General features: G+C 42.5%; 1 protein-coding gene across 1 annotated transcript in view; it reads left to right on the top strand.

Annotated features, from left to right (window-relative positions):
* Positions 1-1,663: 1,663 nt before the first annotated feature.
* LOC147435536 (ras-related protein RABE1e-like) overlaps positions 1,664-20,577 on the top strand; it is a 33,605-nt gene continuing 14,691 nt past the window's right edge. Inside the window, exons 1-6 of the mRNA XM_086488581.1 lie at positions 1,664-1,820; positions 1,916-1,988; positions 2,127-2,227; positions 2,307-2,372; positions 2,482-2,579; positions 2,666-2,728. Of these exons, the coding sequence (XP_086344707.1) occupies positions 1,751-1,820; positions 1,916-1,988; positions 2,127-2,227; positions 2,307-2,372; positions 2,482-2,579; positions 2,666-2,728 (471 nt within the window). The 5' untranslated portion in view covers positions 1,664-1,750. The remainder of the gene's footprint in view (positions 1,821-1,915; positions 1,989-2,126; positions 2,228-2,306; positions 2,373-2,481; positions 2,580-2,665; positions 2,729-20,577) is intronic.

Below are 20,577 nucleotides of genomic sequence, written 5' to 3'. Positions count from 1 at the left end.
TTGCTACTATATATCATCATTTTATGCAAACACTGTCACAAATGATAAAAATAATTTCAACTACATCTATTTTGTTTTGACAAATTTCAATTGTCAAGAAAGTGTCTCCTTCATGTAAACCCGCAAAATAGAATAGGTTGGATGATTGATCTTCACAATATAAGTGTAAGAATAATTTGCACAGCTCTCTATTAGCCTTAACAAGACACGTTCTATGTAGAAAAAAACACATGCAAAAAGACATAATTATATACCATTGAATTCACGTGATCTAAGACATGTAGAATCACATTGATTAGCATTTCACAACCCCCCCCCCCCCCCCCCCCCCCCCCCCCCCCCCCCCCCCCCCCTTCTTTTTCCTTTCTTGCCGTGAGAGCTTTGTGTGTGGGGGGGAGGGAGAGAGAGAGAGAGAGAGAGAGAGAGAGAGAGAGAGAGAGAGAGAGAGAGAGAGAGAGAGAGAAGAAGAAGAAGAAGAAGAAGAAGCAAGAAAAGAAGAAACAAAAGAATTATTTTTATAGGGAGAAAGAGAGAGAAGAAGAAGAAAAGAAGAAACAGAAGAATTATTATTATAGAGAGAAAGAGAAAGAAGAAGAAGAAGTCTCTCTCTCTCTCTCTCTCACACACACACACACACACACACACATGCACACAACTTGAAAACCCTTGATAGATCAGAGAGGGCCTCTTGAAATTGTTACTAAAAAGAAGAGAAATAGTAGGAAACAATTTCAAGAGACCCTTTAGGATCTATCGAGCGTTCTTAAATTTTGGTTTGTTTTGTTTTATATGTGTGTGTGTGTGTGTGTGTGTGTGAGAGAGAGAGAGAGAGAGAGAGAGAGAGAGAGAGAAGAAGAAGAAGAAGAAGAAGAAGACGACGATATGTTGACTTGCAAAAGTCACCAATCTTTTTCTTTGTTAAATCATTGGAGAGCACATGATTGAAAATCTCATTCAAAAACATTCAAACAAGTTTCCTTCTTCTCATCTCGAATGGTAAAGATGGAAAGGGACTCAATTTAAATGATAAGGATAGAATTGTTCAACTTTAGCTTAGAAACTTTGAATGTTTGAGGTATTGATCTCATCAAAGAAGAGCACTATTTCTATGAATTGACCCAAGAAGCATCCCAAAAAGGCAGGCAATGCAATCGAGAGTTTAATTTGGTTGTGTACTTGGATTTGAGTTTTAACACACCATAAATGCATCAATTTGTTCCCAAAACATCTCTGAAATTTCAAAGATTCCCAAATACCTTTGTATGAATTTTGGACGGGTTGCTCCAAATCTGACACAATTTGTTAATTTTGATGTTAAAGATCTATCTTTAAAGCCTTGTACAAGAGTTTTCACCAACTAGCTAGAAGATAATGACTAATAATTCATCTCATGAGTTCATAATTTCATTAGTTATCCTAATTTTGTTCGCTTCTATCTAGGGAGAACCAAATCTTGCGAAAAGTAGCAATAGACATTGTCTGGTAATATGAGGATTTTAAGGGCATTTTGGATAATCTTCTTAAAATTTGCAAAGTATGAGGGGTTTGTGTCTAGAGAATTTGTGAAATTTGAGGGGTATTATAGGAATTTCCAAAAATTTCAGGGGCATTTTTGGTAACTTTCCCTTCGATTTAACATTTTGACCTTTTGGTTTTGAAAAAAAGGTCGGGCCAAATCGCGAATTATAGAGCTCTCTCATTCATTATTTTCAACTACTCTGAATTGTGTTCATTTGCGTGTGAAGCTGCCATGGCCTCCGCGGCAGCTAGAGCTCGGGATCACGATTACCTCATCAAGCTTCTGCTCATCGGCGACAGCGGTTAGTCTCCTCTTCACTTTCTCTGCCCTCCATAGCCTCTGCTTTTGCAGCAGCGTTTTCTTTAGCTCTCGACTCGCAACGATCTGTTATTTCAGGTGTCGGCAAAAGTTGCTTGCTTCTGCGATTCTCCGATGACACCTTCACTACTAGCTTTATCACCACTATAGGGTATGCTGCCTGTTTCCACTTTAGGGTTTTGAGTGTTCGTGCGCTGGACAAGGCTCGGGTCTTGTCTTTTTTCCGAAATCCATCCCAACAACGTTTCCCTTTTTTTTTTTCCTGGGGATCTGGCCTGTCTTCGTAAAGAATCGATTTCAAGATCAGAACCATAGATCTAGATGGAAAACGTGTCAAACTGCAGATTTGGGATACTGCTGGTCAAGAGCGGTTTCGTACAATTACTACAGGTCAACCTTCAGACTCCACATTTTTTTACCACATCTTTCTGCAGTACTTCACAATGATTTTCCACCTCCATTTTTACAGCTTACTACAGAGGAGCAATGGGCATCATCCTTGTTTATGATGTCACCGATGAGTCCAGTTTCAATAGTATCTTTCCATGCTGAAATTTCTGTATAAGTGACATTTTGAGCTGTTGTTTGAGTTTTCCACTTGCAACTTGCTGTATTCAAAGGTGTGTCCTTATCAGCATTGCCAGATATTCGGAATTGGGTAAAGAACATTGAACAACATGCCTCAGACAATGTGAATAAGATTCTGGTGGGGAATAAAGCAGATATGGATGAAAGCAAACGGGTCAGCGAAATTTGGAGCTCCTTATTACACCAGAAAGTTACAAAATTTTACTGATTGTCTCTAATGTTGTACTTGTAATTTCATAGGCTGTTTCAACTGCTCGCGGTCAGGCTTTGGCTAATGAATATGGGCTCAATTTTTTTGAGACGGTGAGTGGCCCAAAACAAGCTATTCTTCATCTGAACAATGTGGCGGAGTAAAAAGCTTCTGTGTGATTTATCTGCAATCTGCTTGTACGTCTCTTATTTAGATAGCTTGAGTTGTAGGACATCACTTGTTTGGTAGAAAAGGAGGACTGTGATTTTGATCAGATTTTGTTCTTAAAAATTACACGATACTTACTCATACTTTGTCCTAGAAATGTTTAGCAAAAAGTAATCAAGACTTTTGCCATTGCCTTTCTAAAATCTTTTGGAGAAAAGTGTCTGGTGATGACATTTTTGGCAATGTTGAAGCTTCACCCGAGGGATTTATTGAGCATATGAGCTTTTCCTTACTGATATTCTGTTCTTGTTCGAAGGTAGGCTTTAGGCTCAAGAAATTTCTGTTACTTGAGTTGATCAGGCACATTTCAGCCAGGGCTAAGATTTAAGACATTTTATTTGGTTGCCTTTTTGAGCCCTTCGATACTACTTTGTTCAAGTTAGTGTGCGAGCGTTACTAATAGCACTTTATCTATTTGTCTCCGTATTGCAAAGCTGGATGTTTTGCATGGACTCATGGAATGGGGAATGGGAATGTTGATGAGAACGACCATCGTATGGAATGGGAATGGGGCTCTGAACGAGGAAAGGGGAGGACATAGTCCATGGCTGAAATGCCATTCTAGAGGTTTTGCAAGAAACCATGAGATAAATGTGGGCACATATTTATGGACACTAAATGATCATGTACATTGCACAACACATCAAAGACATGATTTATGAGCGTTATGTGCTAGAGAACTCGTGGCTTACTTGTAATTGAAACTTCAAGTAGCATAGGTGAGAACCACACTATTAGAATTTTTTTTGGCCTTCAAAGAAACAAAGGTTTTAGAAATGTTCTCCCAAACATCTTTTGTAGAAGAAATGACCTCTATATAAACCTGCACCTACTCTTGGGCACTGACGACGTGAGTAGGGATGTCATAGCTGTTGTCCAAGCTATGCATGATAAAGGTGATAATCTTATTCTTCCTGTTTGGACAAGCAGTGAAGTTGAGATCACATATTGTCAAGTTTGGTTCTTTGCTCTTCGTAGGTTTGTAGTAGAATTCATTTTTCGATTTCATATTTAGCTTACCTGAGGACTTAAGAATGTGTTCCGTTATAAGTTGTTGTGTGAAGTTTGATTTCTAGGATGAAGTTTTTAAGATGTCTTATCCTTTTTTTTTTTTGCTTAAAGTTGAGTACTTGTTTTAAGCTAAGTAAGTTGCGTCAACTTATTTTACACATGCCTTTTCTAAAAACATTTTTAAGTTAATAATGTTTTGTTTTATCTAGTTTTGTTTCGAAGCAAACAAAGTGATTTAGTTTGTTTGTTTGTTTGTTTTTGTTTTTCTCTTCTTTTCGTGTGTCCCTTGCTTTTATAGTTTTATGAGTGCTTTATTCCCTCTTATAATTCGTGAGTTCAGACTATTCTGAACTTATGAAGGTATATCTTTTGTAGAAGAAATGGGTTTCTTGGCAACCGTGAGTCGGAGGGGGCGGGTAGAGGAGATTAAATGTGAAGGGCTTATTGAGGAGCTAGGCTGTACTGAGCAATATGCATTAATATTCTTGAAAAGAGTATCATGTACAAAATCCTCAAAAACCCTATTTTGGTCTCTTTCCAATCTTTGAATAGGCCTACCAACCGAATGAGATGTGAATACATTTTTGGAAACTAGCTCAAATGCGTGTTATATTCGAAACCTACACCATATGGCCAGATTGGCATTGGGGAACACCCACCGTGTTGGATCGGCATTATTCCGTTCTTAGGCCTGGAATCAATGTTCCATATTTTCATGTGGGGAACGAGAAGAATGGCTGAAAGTAGAGAATAGAAATCAGGGGCTTGAAAAAAGGAAGGTGGAAGGGAGGGTAGAGAAGATTAGAAAAATGGAGGTTTCATTGAGGAGCTAGGCTTTAATGATGAAATGGGCTCATACTTGCCCAGAAAAGCATGAATTTTATCTAAAAACCCTTGAAAAATTCTCTCGTTAGAAGTCTTTGACAAGTGAATTGAGATCAGGTTGCAGACATTTCGTGAACATCCATTGGTTGGAATTGTGTCCTTGTGTTCCTAGGGTCTATAAGGGGGTGTTTTTGCAATGTACATTCCTCTTGAAGGCTTCAATGTTGTTTTCAGTAGTTTTCTTTCAATTTGGTTGTTGGAGCATTTCCAACATGAGGTACTAGTTGCCTTAAGTTTTTTGGGTCCAATTTGGTTTGTCAATCAGCTCTTCTTAAGCTACATGATATGCCAGAGGATATTGTTAGTGATCGTGTGATTGTCTGGATCATCGGATTCTGTTTGGGAGTGATTACAACGGCAAAATCTTATAAGACTTTCATAGTCTTGGAGTCTTTGGGTATCTTTACATAAACCTATTGCTTGACATCAAGAGTCCTTGGAAACCTCTTTCAATGTGGATAAGTTGTAACCTGATAAATGAGTTGTCCTTATACTCTTTCAAGCCAATTCAAGCATTTCTTCTTAGAATAGGCAGCTAAAGATGTGATGAAGACACGGACTGACCTCTGATCCGGTGGACATCTCGACTGCAAGGTGGTTTGACTTCGACAATATTCTTTGGTGCATGAGAAGTTGAGAACGCCTACAATGCCACATACATGCAAACTGTAGCTGTGGAGAAGAGAGATCTTTGAGATAGAAAGAGAGTAGACATCTGAGAATGAGAGAGAGAAAGACGGGTCTCCATGTTGATAACAAAGCTGCATATACAAGTGCCAAGGGTGGTCCTGCATAGATGTGACATGCCCTCGATGGAAAGACCCTTGGCACAAAAGATTGCTATTGCTATTACCATCTGCTTCTGCACATGAGACATGCGACTGAGCATCAACATTGGTACCATCCCCCACATGCTCTGAGGGCATAATTTTGGTACATCTCCTCGTGGCAAGAGAATAGATTTGGAGGGGGAGAGAAATGACTCAGGCCACCTCTGTGTGGCTGCCCTCTAGAGGTCATCGGGTCACTCCTCTCCATGGCCTGCACCTTGTATGCAGTACTATGTCAATGCAAGATCACAAAGTCTGAGAAAGGCTTCCCTGAGAAGAAACCCGCAAGGGAAGAAGCCTTGTTGCCTACTAAACGAAGAGGGACGGCACCTGAGGATGAATCGGCATACTGCTATTGTCGCCCAAAACATCGGGGTGGGTGGTTCAAATCCGCAACTGAGGGCTACCCTCTTGCTTGCTTGCCAAGAATCTCAACATGCCTGCCCCCTCTAGGACTGACCAATGAAGTGTCCCTTGCTGGGCTCAAATAGCATGTCAAACCCCCCCTCTATACATACACCTCCAAAGAGGTTGCCTGACCCACACTATTGTTACGGGGAATGGCCATTTTCAGGTCTCTATTCCCCATTCCCATTCAGCTTCTGGTTTTGAATCCCCGTTTCGTGTTTCCGACGTTAGTATCCATAATAGGAAATGGCATTCCATGCTAGTTCTTGTTCCCCGTTCCCTGTTCCAATTTCCCATTTTGTACAAGTATGACCCGCACTTGCATTGTCACAGTTGGCAGAATTGAGAGAATGGGTAGAATCAAGCAAATTAGCAATTACATTTTCATATTCCTTCCTTCTTTCCTTGCATTATTGATGTTTTTTTTTAGTTATTTTGTAGAGAGAGAGAGAATCAGAGAGATGAGGTAGAGAGTTAAGAGAGAGAGGGAGAGAAGATGATGAACCGATGGGGTTCTAATCAACCCTCTCAAGGCCCCCAACATTGCTATTGATGTGGTATTTGCTTTAGATTGCGTAAATGGAATGTACACCAATGCAATACCTCATTGTAAGACAACTCGACTTAACTCGATTCGAATGGATGATGTGGTCGTGGTAACTTTTTAGAATGCACCACCTCTGGGGTTGATTTGATGTGCCTTTGTAACCCGGCTACCACGGCGGTGATATGCCAAAACATAGATATGCAACGTTGAAAATGCAGCAAATCCATCGCGATGACAAATGGGTAGTAGATGCGGCTTGGCTCCAAGGCAATGGGATGTGAGGGAAGAAAGGATGATGGGCTACAGATGCGCGCACAATGTAATGTGCAGTGGAAGTGATTGATGGTGAATGCTTAGGATGAGTGCTCAGTGCGTACTCAGGGTTCCTTTTTACTTCATGAGAGATGTGCAAAGACTAGAGAGAGAAGAGAATGATATTGTGAGTGAAGGTTTTGTGAGTGAAAGAGAGAGAGAAAGGAGTCTTAACACAGGATGGGGTCCCAAACCCCCCTACAAGGGCTCCCTTTTGTATTGCTAGAGAGGTTTTGCTTTAGATTGCATAAATGATGATACAATGATCCTAGATGCTGAGATGTAGATGGGATCCTGTGGTCGATTCTTGGATCTGCGAGGCCAAGGGCTGAATATACAAAACGCTAGGGATGCTAAATGGGATCTACGATTGTGATATGCTATGGGCTGATCTACTGTTGCCGATGTCGGCAATGGCTGAAAACTGAAGACGCTGGCAGTTTGAGGCTTAAAGTTGAAGCGTTGGGCCTATGGCTGAAATCTATAACTTTTGGAATCGCTAGGGCTGATCTACTACTGATGGCTGAAAACACTGATGACCCTTAGGATCACTTATGTAAGTAATTAAAGCTGGGTTGGGCAATGCCACAAAAAATCCCACGATTTCTAAAAATGTCACTTATTAATGAGTTAATAAAATGACTTATTAGAGGTGCTTCACATGTAGATAAATACCGAGGCTTGGTACTAATGCAATTGAATGGGAACACTCCCAGTGCCTACACCTAGCAGACACTGGTTGTGCTCAAGTGCAATCAGAGGGTATGCAACTACTCTCGAGTGCCTGGACATGAATGTCCTACGTACATGCTCACAAGGGTGCTAGGCTGCCCTAAACCCTTGAGGTAGGAGTTAGTTTGTCCAAATGCTCATAGGGTTAGATGTGCATGTGACATCCCCCCCCCTTTTCAAGGTGAGGTATTGATACCGAGTTGCATGGTTTCCGTGCAATTTGCCAACAACTCCGGGGAAATCTTCGTTGGTCCATTACTGTGTGGGGTTTGTGATACTTGGAACTTCAAAAAGGATGGGGTGTTTGCTTCTTTGAGCCATGATGAAAGCGATGTAGAATATTCTGCGTAGGCTCCATGTCTTTAAACTTGTCTACGATCTCGGCTTCGTCCTCTTCAAGAATCTCCTTTGGGGATCTCCTTGAAACAACTTCAACAACAATTTCATACACATCTTTTATTTTTCGGATGATTGGAAAAAGACTAAGCTTCCTTAAAGACTAAGGATGGAATGCATATGAAAATTGCGACGGAGTGCCAAACCTTTCAATGAGTACATGCCAAAAATGTGATCTAAACTTGACCTTTCTACCCCAAACTATGGAATCTGGCAAACCACAAAGGGAATACCAATGCTTGATGGACAATCGTGCTAATGCCTTTGCTGTGACTATGACTTGCCAAGGAATAATGCAAAATATATTGACACGATTTTTAATGGTGAAACATTGGGTATTCCTTGAATTCAAACTTTCTATTTTTGCTAGAGTGCTGTTCATGCTTCTGTGCTTATCCGTGAGTGGATCATGTGTATCGTGCAATATGGCTTTCCTATGAGAAGGTAAAACACAAACATTGTAACAAAAATACCGGAGACCGTAAAAAATGAAAGACTCAAAAAATGCATATTGACTTTTCATGCTATCAAGAGATACCTTCTGAATGGGTACTGTGGACCGTGACTTAAGAGCCAAGATCTATCCTTCGTGACTGAATGTATCTGCAATTGGGTTTCTTTCTATCTTTTGGGGTGCTTATGCCCTTTCAACTACCTCATTTTTGTGCTAATTTTTTCGATTTAATGCGTCTTTTAGTGCTAGGCTTCATTATTGCTGAGTTTGCCTTTGATCTCTGGAGTGATGATAGAAACTCAATACGTTGAACTTTGTGTTGATGTATTCTCATGTGTGTGTGCGTGGTGTGTTTCGTGTTTGGGAGCATACTCAGTACGTTGAACTTTGTGTTGATGTATGCTCATGTGTGTGTGCGTGGTGTGTTTCGTGTTTGGGAGCATATGTTAGTACCTAGTTCTACACCCACTACTAGCCATTGTCCACGTTAGTGGAGAGGTCGTGGTATTTAGTCTATACTATGCATGATGGAGCTAATGGTTATGTTGTCTCGTGGGTGACTACCATGGGTCTATACCTTGCACTTTCCTTTAAGGGTGAATCTGGACGCTGCAACCTAGAGAGGGTGCGTCTGAAAAGCGCTAGAGAGAGGTGAGAGCAAAACGCTAGATGAGAGAGAGAGAGAGAGAGAGAGAGAGAGAGAGAGAGAGAGAGAGAGAGAGAGAGAGAGAGAGAGAGAGAGAGAGAGAGAACTGCAAGACGTTGGATACAATGTTTCGTGAGAAATGGTGCAGGTGTCCCTATATAGGGATAACCCCCATACATACACACACACAGATATATATATATATATATATATATATATATATATATATATATATATATATATATATATATATATATATATATATATATATATATATATATATATATATATATATATATGGAGAGAGAGAGAGAGAGAGAGAGAGAGAGAGAGAGAGAGAGAGAGAGAGAGAGAGAGACCCCAAAACGCTGGATACAATGTTTCATGAGAAATGGTGCAGTTGTCCCTATATAGGGATAACCCGCACATGCCCAACCCACTGTTAAATTTTCCACCATAATTTGAAACATATGGGAAACATGCGCATACGCATATGCATACGCATACGGGTATGGAAGTATGTGATAGTATGTTTCAAAGGGGCTGCTTGAAAATACGTGACCCTAAGTTCTAGCCAATTTTGTTGGTGAATATGCTATCAATAAAGCCATTAAAAGTTCAAACAATGTTGAAACTTACAAGCTACAAGTTAACATTGAACATCATTACTAGCTTTCATTGCTTTTAAAGCTCCAAAGGCTAAATTTTAAAATTTCAAGGTTTCTTAGACTTTTCGAAAAGACAAGAATGTTTGGGTCTAACATTCTCCAAACATACCATACGTTTGCAAACATTTGAAACCTCAAACATACATGTATGTTGCAAACTATGATTGCCACACATTCTGTAATGTGGGCGCCCTATTAACAACGTTTGGAGTTAGATCGTTGCCCCCTCTTGGCCTTGCCATGCACATCTAACCCTATGTGCATATGGACAAGTTAACTCCTATTTCTAGGGTTTAGGAACAGCCTAGCTAGTGTTCTAGCACCCTTTTGAGCCTGTACGCAGGACATGCATGTCCAAGCACTCTAGAGTAGTTGCATACCTTTGATTGCACATGAGCACAACTGGTGTCTGCTAAGTGTAGGCACTAGGGAGTGTTCCCATATAGTTGCATTAGTACCCAACCTGGGTATTTCTTTGCATGTGAAGCACCTTTTGTGAGTGAGTTTATTAACGCTAATAAGTGACATTTTTAGAAATTGTGGGATTTTTAGTGGCATTGCCCAACCCAGCTTTAATTTTATATGTAAGTGTTACCCTAGGGGTCACTTTTCAAGCATAAGTTAGTGCCCTTAATACCAGCATCAAGTACCTACAATACTCTCAAGCACCCTCTAGCGTATAAGCCAATGCCCTCAATACCAACACCAAGTACCTACAATACCCTCAAGCACCCTCTAGCGTTTTTGCTAGCAGTACCCTCATTAAATGCTTGGCATTTTTGCATCAGCGTTTTCAGCCATGACCAGCAGGCCATCAGCATTTTAAGCCATCAGTAGCAGATCCCTGTCGCCAACAAATTTCAGCCCTAGCAATTTCAGAAGTTGCAGATTCAGCCATATTCCCAACGCTTCCAGATTCAGCCTCAGATCAGCCAACGTTTTTCAGTTTTCAGCCCATCGCCAACATCGGCGACAATAGATCAGCCCATAGCCTTGTCGAAGTGGCAAATCCCATTCAACATTCCTAGTGTTTTGCATTTTCATCCCTTAGCCTCGCAGATCCAAGCATCGACGGCAAGGTCCCATCATCATTTGAGCATCTAGGATCATTGTATCATCATTTGTTCACTCTAAAGCAAATACCTCTCTAGTGATAGAGAGAGGGGCCCTTTGAGGGGGGTTTGGGACCCCATTTGGTGTTAAAGTCTCCTTTCTCTCTCTCTCTTTAACTCATAGAACTTTCACTCACAATATCATTCTCTTCTCTCTCTAGTCTTTGCACATCTCTCATGAAGTAAAAAGGAACCTTGAGTATGTATTGAGCACTCATCCCGAGCATTCAACATCAATCAATTCCACTCCACATTACATTGGTATCAGAGCTCTTTGGCAATGTTCGGGTATCATCACTCAAGAATGGACCCTAACAAACCTCTCTCAAGAAAAGACCCTAACGAATATCCCTGCCTCGGACTTATTAGGCACTTCCACCCTTAGTCCATTGCGCATCAGGCGCGCTCTTGTCTTCATCGCTTTGTCTTAATGGCAATCAACCATAAAGATCCACAATTTTTTTTTGCTTGTTTGAGATTGCATGTAACCCAAGACCACTTGGGCGTGTCCGTCACAAATTGCTGACGTGTCAAGCCATTGAAGAACGAAGCCAACTTGTAGATCCTGGCCGAGGGACTTAAACCTTTAGAAGAAGCAACAGAAGAAGTAGAAGCGATACAAGAAGTTTCAAAGTCTTGCCAAGAGGCCTCTTTTTAAAGAAGGGTTCCCACCGACTTATGGTACCCTGTCCGATGGGGCCCAAGTGACTAAAGGCATTAAAATAAAGCACACAGAAGACTTGCGTGAATTTCTGAATCCCGTTCCCGGAATTCTTAAGTGTAGGCCGAGGCCTTCCCGCTTCTCCTTCGCGATGAAGTCCCTGCAAACACACACAAACACGCACAAACACGGGATCATAATTCGTTTGGCGAATCCACAATTGATACCTATCGCTCTTTGCGTGGGAAAAGCGACCTCCTTTCTTCGTAGTCTCGCGATCTCTTGCGTCTTTTGGTGGCAAAGTCTCCTCTTGCTGGCGTTGGCTACTCCTCCTCTGAGAGAGGGCGTGAGATGCTATTACAGCTCAGTGGCCACGGCAAGAATAGCTGTGTGTTGGCTGAATGCGTAGAGATGGTTGGCGGGTTTAAAAAAAAAAAAAACTCTTCTGCTAGAAAGAGGGAGAGAGAAAGCGTTGGTTGATCTGTTGCCTTATTTATCAGATGGTGGCCACTTATTAAGTGGACGGCCGGTCACCTTTTAAAAATGGTTTGAACCTGCCAAAAAACTTAATAAAACCTTATAAGCTGAAAGCAATGCTTACACAACACTTCCCAGGCGTCCCTGGATGCAACCACATGCACATATGCAATGCAGACATAGACCTCCTCATGGGAAAGCATCTGCTTTTCCGAAAAGCAACCTGCTTTCTCAGAAAGCAACTATATTTCCTCAAAGTTTCCTTTGAACCCATCTTCATTCAAGTGCTTGCCCATTCCTTGTGCACAGTTGTAACATACTTGGACACCCCAAGTCTAGATTCTGTCGCGACACGAGAGAGAATCACTTAAAATACTTCACAACTTTAAAATTACGGCTCAATTTGGTTGACAAGGCCTTGCGTAGTTCCGTGCCCAGAGAGATTGGCCCCAAAGACTGGCGCCCCTTTCGGTATTTCTTTTATATTAATCTTTTGAGCAAAGTACAACTTCTGTAGGGTCCTCTGCTCTCAAACTCTGCGTCTAGATGCTCTGAGAAGTGAGGCCTTAGGGCTCTTTTATTCTTACAAGGGATGCCAAAAGCAGAGCCCCAAAATGAGTTAAACTCAAAAGCAAAAGTTCCAAAAGCTTTAGGCTCAAAAGCATTCAACTCCTAAAAGCATGTGGCCTAAAAATTGCCACAAAAAGCAACCAGCACAAAATTCGAAATTCTGTACAGTTGTCAGCGCAAAAAGCGGGCATGTCCGTACAGCCTGCCACATCAGCATGTCAGTGGAAATTTCGGGGATCCGTACTGTTGCCACGTCAGGGTCCGTACAATCAGCATGCGTGTGTGTCCTGGCAGAACTGTCATGTCATCAATTTGTGACATATCCCCCTCTTGAAAGAATTGTAATCGCTCTCGATTACGCATGCAAAATAAACAGAAGCCATAAATTGTCTTAGTAGACACTAACTGTTAGTACCTATGCACTAGACACAACACATCTAGCACATGTACAAATACGACAGTCACATCACTGCACATGACATCACATCACATGACAATCAATCGCACAAATATTCATTCCAAATCTCAAACAATGACTGCCAAAATGTATTTAGTAACCACATCTAGATCCATTCTGGACCTCATTGATGTCGGGTTAACTAATCCCATATGGGTAGAATTAGCGATTTCGCTTTGTCCATCTGTCTGAGAATGATATGCTGAAGAAAAATTCAGCTAGGTTCGTAAAAAGTGCTCGATAGAAATTTCCGATCATTCGTGGGTCGCGATCACTGATAATTGTTTAGGGCATGCCATGATGCTTAAAAATCTGGACCAAAAAGATCTTGGCCATGTGATTAGCTTTGATGGTCTTTCTTTTGGAATGGAATGAGCCTGCTTACTGAATCTGTCTACTATAGTCCAGGTTGCATCATTTCCATTCGGAGTTTGTAGCAAATCCATTATAAAATGCATTCCTAGGGTACTTGAGGTATCGATAGGGGTTGAAGTAAGCCAAGAGTTTATGGCGATCATACTTAGCTTTTTGGCATGGTACACATTCTCTGACATATTTATCTATGCCAACTTGCACTCTTGGCCAATAAAATTATCTTTCTCAGGCTTTTGTTGTGGACATTAGACCTCTATGTCCTGTGTAAGGAGAAGCATGGGCTTCGTCCATCACCTTCGTTTTAAGCGGTCGTGTCACACAAAGAGCCTGATGAAAATAAAGATAACCATCCTTAATAGAGTAGGGAAAAATTCCAGTACGAGTTCGGAGTTTGTAGCTGTTGCTAACCAAAGTCGGAGTTGTTAGGATACATCTCGGGTAGAGATTCTAACTCTTGATGATGTATGCTCGTTATAGCATTTACTTGGGACCGTCGAGAAAGAGCATACATTCTTGCTTCTAGAAGTGTGTTGGAGAGGAAATTTTCCCATCTCATCTGTTTCTCTGACAACTTAAGTTGGGAGAGAAAATATTGAAGATTTTGATTATCCGTCTTGATAGAAAAATCCGCTCCCAGAAGGTAGGTTTCCAAAGTGAAAGCATGAATAACTACCATGAGTTCCTTCTCATAGATGGAAGCATGGAGCTCCACATCATGAAGTCGTCTACTTTCATAAGCTATTGCGTGAATTGAGCCAATACAATCGCCTGAAACATCACAATGTACTTCAAATTGTTTTCGGAGATTAGGTACAATGAGGATTGGTCCATGGGTGAGAAGGTACTTAATCTTTTTAAAAGCTTCCTTCTTTTTAGCCCCCCATACAAAGGATATCTTTTTCTTTGTAAGATCATGGAGAGGTGCAACATGCACGAAATGGTGAATAAAATGTTTGTAGTAGGAACATAGTCCAAGGAAACTTCAGACATCATGAACGGAAGCAGGCTGTGGCCAATCTGAAATAGCTTAAACCTTTGCTTGGTCCTTGCGTACATGATTATGGGAGACAATATGTCTCAAATAGTGAATCTCTGTTAGCATTAACTTGAACTTTATGGTCAAACACAGTCTGCAAGTGTCGTTTATGCTCTTCCTGTGTGAGAGAAGACAGAAATGTCGTCAAAGAAAATTCATGTGAATTGTCGATGAGGTCGAAAGATTCAATCCATCATTCGATTGAAAGTTGCTGGAGTGTCAAAGAAAATTCGTGTGAATTGTCGATGAGGTTGAGATTCGATCCATCATTCGATTGAAAGGGGAGTGCTAGTAAGGTCGAAAGGAATCTCAAAAAACTATTGTACGGAATATAGTCTTATGTATGTCTTTCAGAGCAATATGAATTTGATGGTTGCCGCTCTTGAGATCGATACTACTGAAAATTCATGTGCCTTGTAGCTTCTCTAAGATATGATGGATTCGAGAAATGGAAATCTATTCTTAATCGTAATCTTGTTTAGGGAACGTTAATTGCTGCACATTTGGAAGTGCCATCTTTCGTTTGAGCAAGCAATAGTGGTGAACAATAAGGAGAAGTACTAGGGCAAACAAGACCCTTCTCCAAAGTCCATTTACTTTGTTTAAGAATTTCTTGTTGTTGTAAGAGGTGGCTGATTTGGGGTGAACTGTCTGGATTTAAATCGATACGATGATCTTTCGGTCTTTTAGGAGGTAGTTCATCTTGGAGTGTCAGAAAAGTAATTCTGATACTGATTAAGAAAAGTTAGGTGATCTTTATCCAATTTTGACAACACATTTTCACCACTCAACTCTCTCTCTTTGACAAAAGATCAAGCAAGCGAAAAGACACTTCTTTATTACTCTTTTAACAGTGATGTGACTGACCATGGGTATAGGCCAATCACTAGCACTTGCATCTACATCATACTTCTACCCTTTGAAAGAGGATGACAATTTTGTATTTACATAATCAGGGATAGGATGAATTTTGTTATGCCAAGTGTTGGGGTTAAGGCCTATGTGCCTTGACCGGTCGCCCAGGTCATTGGGGTTAAGGCCTATGTGCCTTGACCGGTCGCCCAGGTCATGGGCGTCCGCCCACTGTTACCCTATACTTATAGTGAGTATATTGTATAGGGGGAGCTGCCACTTCAGAGTCTCCCCACCCACATCGTGTGTGTGTCTCCTTCTCTCTCTCACTCTCTGTCTGTGGTGCTCCCCGATCCCCTTCAATTGGTATCAGAGCGTAGGTGCGGAGGGAGCGTGTGTGTGCACAGTCACGACGACAACGGAGAGCCAGTTTCATTCCCGAAATCGCGTCCATGCACGCGCGCACTTTCAAGAGTGCAAACAGGGTTTCGACTTCGGCATCGACAAATTCAGCTTTTCAAGAGCGTTTCCATCAGGCGTTCTGGCATTTTACCCCCCTTTCGAAGCCATTCGAGCCATCAAAAACTTCATTCGAGCTACGGTTGAGGAGCTGCATTTTTCAGCCCTCTTTTGGCAGTTTATGCTGCGTTTTTGGGTCGAAATGGAGGTTTTTGGCATAGCTTTCACACCCGGACTCGGATACATGTGATCCAGGAGTCTACCTTGGGGTTTTGGCACGCTCCGGATGCGCTCGTCATATCAGAATTTTAAAATTCTGAATGCTGAATTTTCTGCAGCAGCAGTTGTTTATTGTGTGTCGAGGATTCCACACATGGTTTGCTCTCAGATGTGAGAGTGATATTTGCTGCAAGTTTCCTCACAGGTGGGAGGATACGATGTATGCCTTATGTGGTTTGATGCTCAGGGAGACTAATGTGATTGCATTCTGAGCTCGGCAATGTATGCCTCGAGCATATTTTTTGGCAGTCACAGGTAGAGCAGATATTTGTGTACTAGATTTGCAGGTGTTTGCAATGATGTATGCAAATTGTGGAGATTGGTGCATGCATTTGGAGTGCGGTTTGATGCGCTTTGGTTGCTCATGATTTTGAGTGTGCAGTCAGTTTGGTTACTGGTTTTGTGGCCGTTTTACTGACAAAACTTTGGCGAAATTTTCCCAGGAGTTTTATGCGTATCATTTATGCGATCTAGGTAGAGATTGCGGGTTGCACTCAGCATTTGCGTGCGGGGTTCTCTGCAGGTGGGAGATTTGTGCGTGTGTATGCATCGATACCGCACATTGTGGGCTTGGTGATTAGCTCACGGGTTTGACAGGCGTACAGTTATCTTGGCACACTCACAGGAGTGAGTATTGTGATGTATGCTTGTGTGGCTACGAGCTAGGTAGCCGGATTCGAGCACTAATGGCTTTAGGTTTTTCAGCAGGTTTCAGCTATAGGTTTACAAGTTTATAGGCAGGTTTGAGGGCTTATTTGGGCGCTGAATTTTCAGCCATTGTTTCCTCTTTGCAGGTGTCCATGTATGGCTCAGTTGTAGGCTGATCTTGGACATGTTTGTGACTTGTTTATGCAGCTGTTTAAGAGCTGAATTTTGGGGCTGTTTTGGGGCTGATTTGCAGCCATATCTTACAGCCATATTTGCAGACTTTTGTTGATGCGATTCGAGCCAGTTTAGGGCTGATTTGGTTGACATTTGCTACTCATTGTTGGTTGCTCTTTTGCGAGTATTATGGCTGATTTTTCATTTGACTTCCAGCGTTATGGTCTGACACAGTTTGATGGTGCAGATTTTGTTGCTTGGAAGGAGCATATGCTTGTTGCATTGGCGGATTTGGGGCAGGATAAACCCTTGCGTGGTTTATCGGCGAAGCCCAAGTCTATGCGTGATGATGATTGGCAGGATCTTGATGAGTTAGCAATGTCTACGATTTGTTTGCATCTGGTTGAGTCTGTTTACTGGCAGGTCTTGAGCGAGACTACAACTCATGCTTTATGGTAGAGTTTACATGCTATGTACGCGACATCCATGTCTACAGGGGAGTATAGTCCCACTTCTATGTCCATGGGAGAGATTGATCCCACATACAAGTCTCGACGGCGTAGAGACTTGACATGTTGGCATTGTGGACATAGAGGGCACATTAGGCGTCGATATTTCAGGCGTTTGAGACAACGGAGGCGACAGATGCGTGATGCAGATTTGGGCACGACAGATGCTAGTGAGATCAGTACGGTGGTTACTGAGTATGCTTGTGACGGCGATGTCACATTTACATCTAGCTTGTCTTCAGACGATCTTATGTCTACAGATTGCATATCGGATTGCACATTGTCTTCACAGTGGTTACTAGATTCAGATGCTACTTTCCATGTCACGTCGCATCGTGAGTGGTTTAGCACGTTTTCTAGTGGGAGACTTGGTTGTGTGCACATGGCTGATGGTGTTGTGTATGACATTGAGGGTGCAGGAGACGTATGTTTGTCCTTGCCCAGTGGCATGAGATTTACCCTGCGTCATGTGCGTTATGTGCCAGATCTGAGACGGGATTTGATCTCAGTCAGACAGTTACGGGATAGTGGATGTCGGGTATCGCTGCTTGAGCGATGTTTTGCGTTGCATCTGGGTTCGCTAGTGATTGCGAGAGGTGCCAGGAGTGGTACAGGTTACCCATTGCATGTGGATCACGGGAGAGACGGTGTTGTCTCTGTGATCATGCAGCCAGGTAGAGAGCGAAAGAGCAGGCGAGTCTCTTTTGCTTGTGGGTTGCAGGATGCTTTGCATGGAGTGCAGAGCAGTGACTTTGTTGTGCAGGTTGCGTCTACGGATGCACAGGTAGAGCGGGACAGCTCTAGTGAGTCACAGGAGGATGAGTCATCAGAGGTGATGACATAGATGACTCGCATGGATGCTGAGATGTCAGCTATTGTGGAGTCATTTCTTGATATGCTTATGCCAGAGCTTGATGCAGATTCAGGATAGATGGATACTCTTGGTACACATGTGATATGTGGTGGGCACGAGGAGTCACTCCAGAGCTCGGAGTCAGAGTGCCATGGTCTCTATGATAGGGGACAGGATTACCATGAGTTGAGTTCTGAGTTGGAGGTGGCAGAGGTTGCATCAACGTTCAGTGTCCTCATGTACGAGATGCTGATCTCGAGGCCCGGCATAGCAACTGCAGTGGGAGCATTTGCAGCAGGGTTGATTAGTTGTTCGATGACTGATCTCGGCATAGAGCATAGGGGAGGTTTGTAGGTATTGGACCGATACTTGCAGGAGTGCATGAGCTCTTGTAGACTATTTGCAGAGCTTGGAGCTAGCTCTGTGTGGCTTCCGCAGCAGGATGTTTGTCTATCAGTAGAGCCGGATGCACTAGCTCATCGAGAGTCAGTGGGCATAGGTCGAGAGAATCTCTCACCTTCTATTAGTTGTACACTAGTAGATCTTGCTTAAAGGCACATTGGCCTTTAAGTGGGAGGTTGTTGGGGTTAAGGCCTATGTGCCTTGACCGGTCGCCCAGGTCATTGGGGTTAAGGCCTATGTGCCTTGACCGGTCGCCCAGGTCATGGGCGCCCGCCCACTGTTACCCTATACTTATAGTGAGTATACTGTATAGGGGGAGCTGCCACTTCAGAGTCTCCCCACCCACATCGTGTGTGTGTCTCCTTCTCTCTCTCACTCTCTGTCTGTGGTGCTCCCCGATCCCCTTCAATCCAAGGCATTCCCAAAATGACATTGCATCTTTGTATTGGAGCAACTAAGAAAGACTCTATCGGTGTACTTTCGATCTTCAAATTCAATTATCCTTGCGCTAGAGTAGAGTTTGTGGTCAACCCCTCGAAGGCTGAACCAGAACCAATTGGAGTTTCCAACCTCTCGGGAGTGAGATCGAGCGATTTTGAGATGTCCAGTGAGATGAAGTTATTTGTCGAGTTGGATCAAACAATTGTTGACATGTCAAGCCTTGAAGAATGGAGCCAACTTGCAGATCACGACCGAAGGGCCTAAATCCTAAGAAGAACAAGCAACAAGAGAAGAAGAAGTCCTACCAACTTATGGGACCCCTTTCGATGGGGCCCACTTATGGGACCCCTTTCGATGGGGCCCAAGTGACATAAAGGATTAAATAAAGCAAGACCCACACACACACAAAGAAGGATTTGCGTAGCAGCTGATGACGTGGTAGTTTTTCGGATTTTCCGCTGACAATGCTGATGTGGCAGATTTCCGCAAAACGCATTGAGAGTGCTGACGTGGCAGTTGTACGGAATTCCGTGATTTACGTTGGCAGCTTTTTGGTATTGCTTTTGGACCAGAAGCTTTTGAGTTTGAAGGCTTTTCATGTAAACTGCTTTTCATAGGCCAAGTATAAGGTGCAACGGAAGTGAAAGTCGAACTTTGCTCAAGGGTTCTTTTTACTTACGGAAGGGAGAGCCTTCCGTTCCTTTAGTGAGAGAGTGGTAATGATCACAAACAAAGTGGTAGACATTGTGAATGAAGGTGCTGAGACTGAGAGATAGAGAGAGAAGAGAATACGACATCAGAATGTTGTCAAACCATCCTCTGAAGGCCCCACTCTCTATGGCGAGAGCGGTCTACTATTGATTGCACAAATCTGGTACAGAGGTTCTGATGCAATGTTCTTGATGCTATGATGCAGTGAGGTTCTAGGTCGGTGACAATGGCGATGGCGAGGCGACGACAACGCTGTCCTGTATGGCTGAAAAACGTTGGTTTGACCTTGCTGAAAACGCTGATGTAGCTGTGTCATAAACGTTGCTATTCTTGGCTGGTTTTATCTGTGGACGGCAGGCTGAAAACGCCAGTAGATTAGGGCTGAAAACGCTGATTTGACTGCTGTAAAAAACGCCGTCTTGATTGAGTGTTGCAAATGCTTGGGGAAAGGCTAGTCCAAAGGCTGATCTGCAACGTTGGAATGGCTGTTGAAAGCGCTGGGTTTATCTGATGAAAAACGCCAGGGCTTTCAGGGGGTTCTTGCTTGAGAGCTTGCTGCAAGTAGTTGCATGTGCTCTCCTTTCTTCTTCTGCTAGAATACACTAGCGCTAGGTTTCTTATATACAGGCTTGGCAAAATTGCCCTACCCAGTTTCCCAACAAAAGTCACTTAAAAATAGTAAGTGAAAAATGGCTAAAATAGGGAAAATAGGTTTTTTGCATTGTAAAATGCTCCTGATGGAAACTGATGGTAATACTGATGATCATGCTGTGTGCAGCCAGAGGATATGTATCTACTCTTAAGTGTCTGGACATGCACGGTCTGCGAA

Source organism: Adiantum capillus-veneris, chromosome 18 (genome assembly GCF_014529385.1).
Source record: "Adiantum capillus-veneris isolate H3 chromosome 18, ASM1452938v2, whole genome shotgun sequence".
In the NCBI taxonomy this organism is placed as follows: Eukaryota; Viridiplantae; Streptophyta; class Polypodiopsida; order Polypodiales; family Pteridaceae; genus Adiantum; species Adiantum capillus-veneris.
The sequence above is the reverse complement of the archived record's forward strand: the minus strand, read 5'-3'. Positions and strand labels throughout refer to the sequence as shown.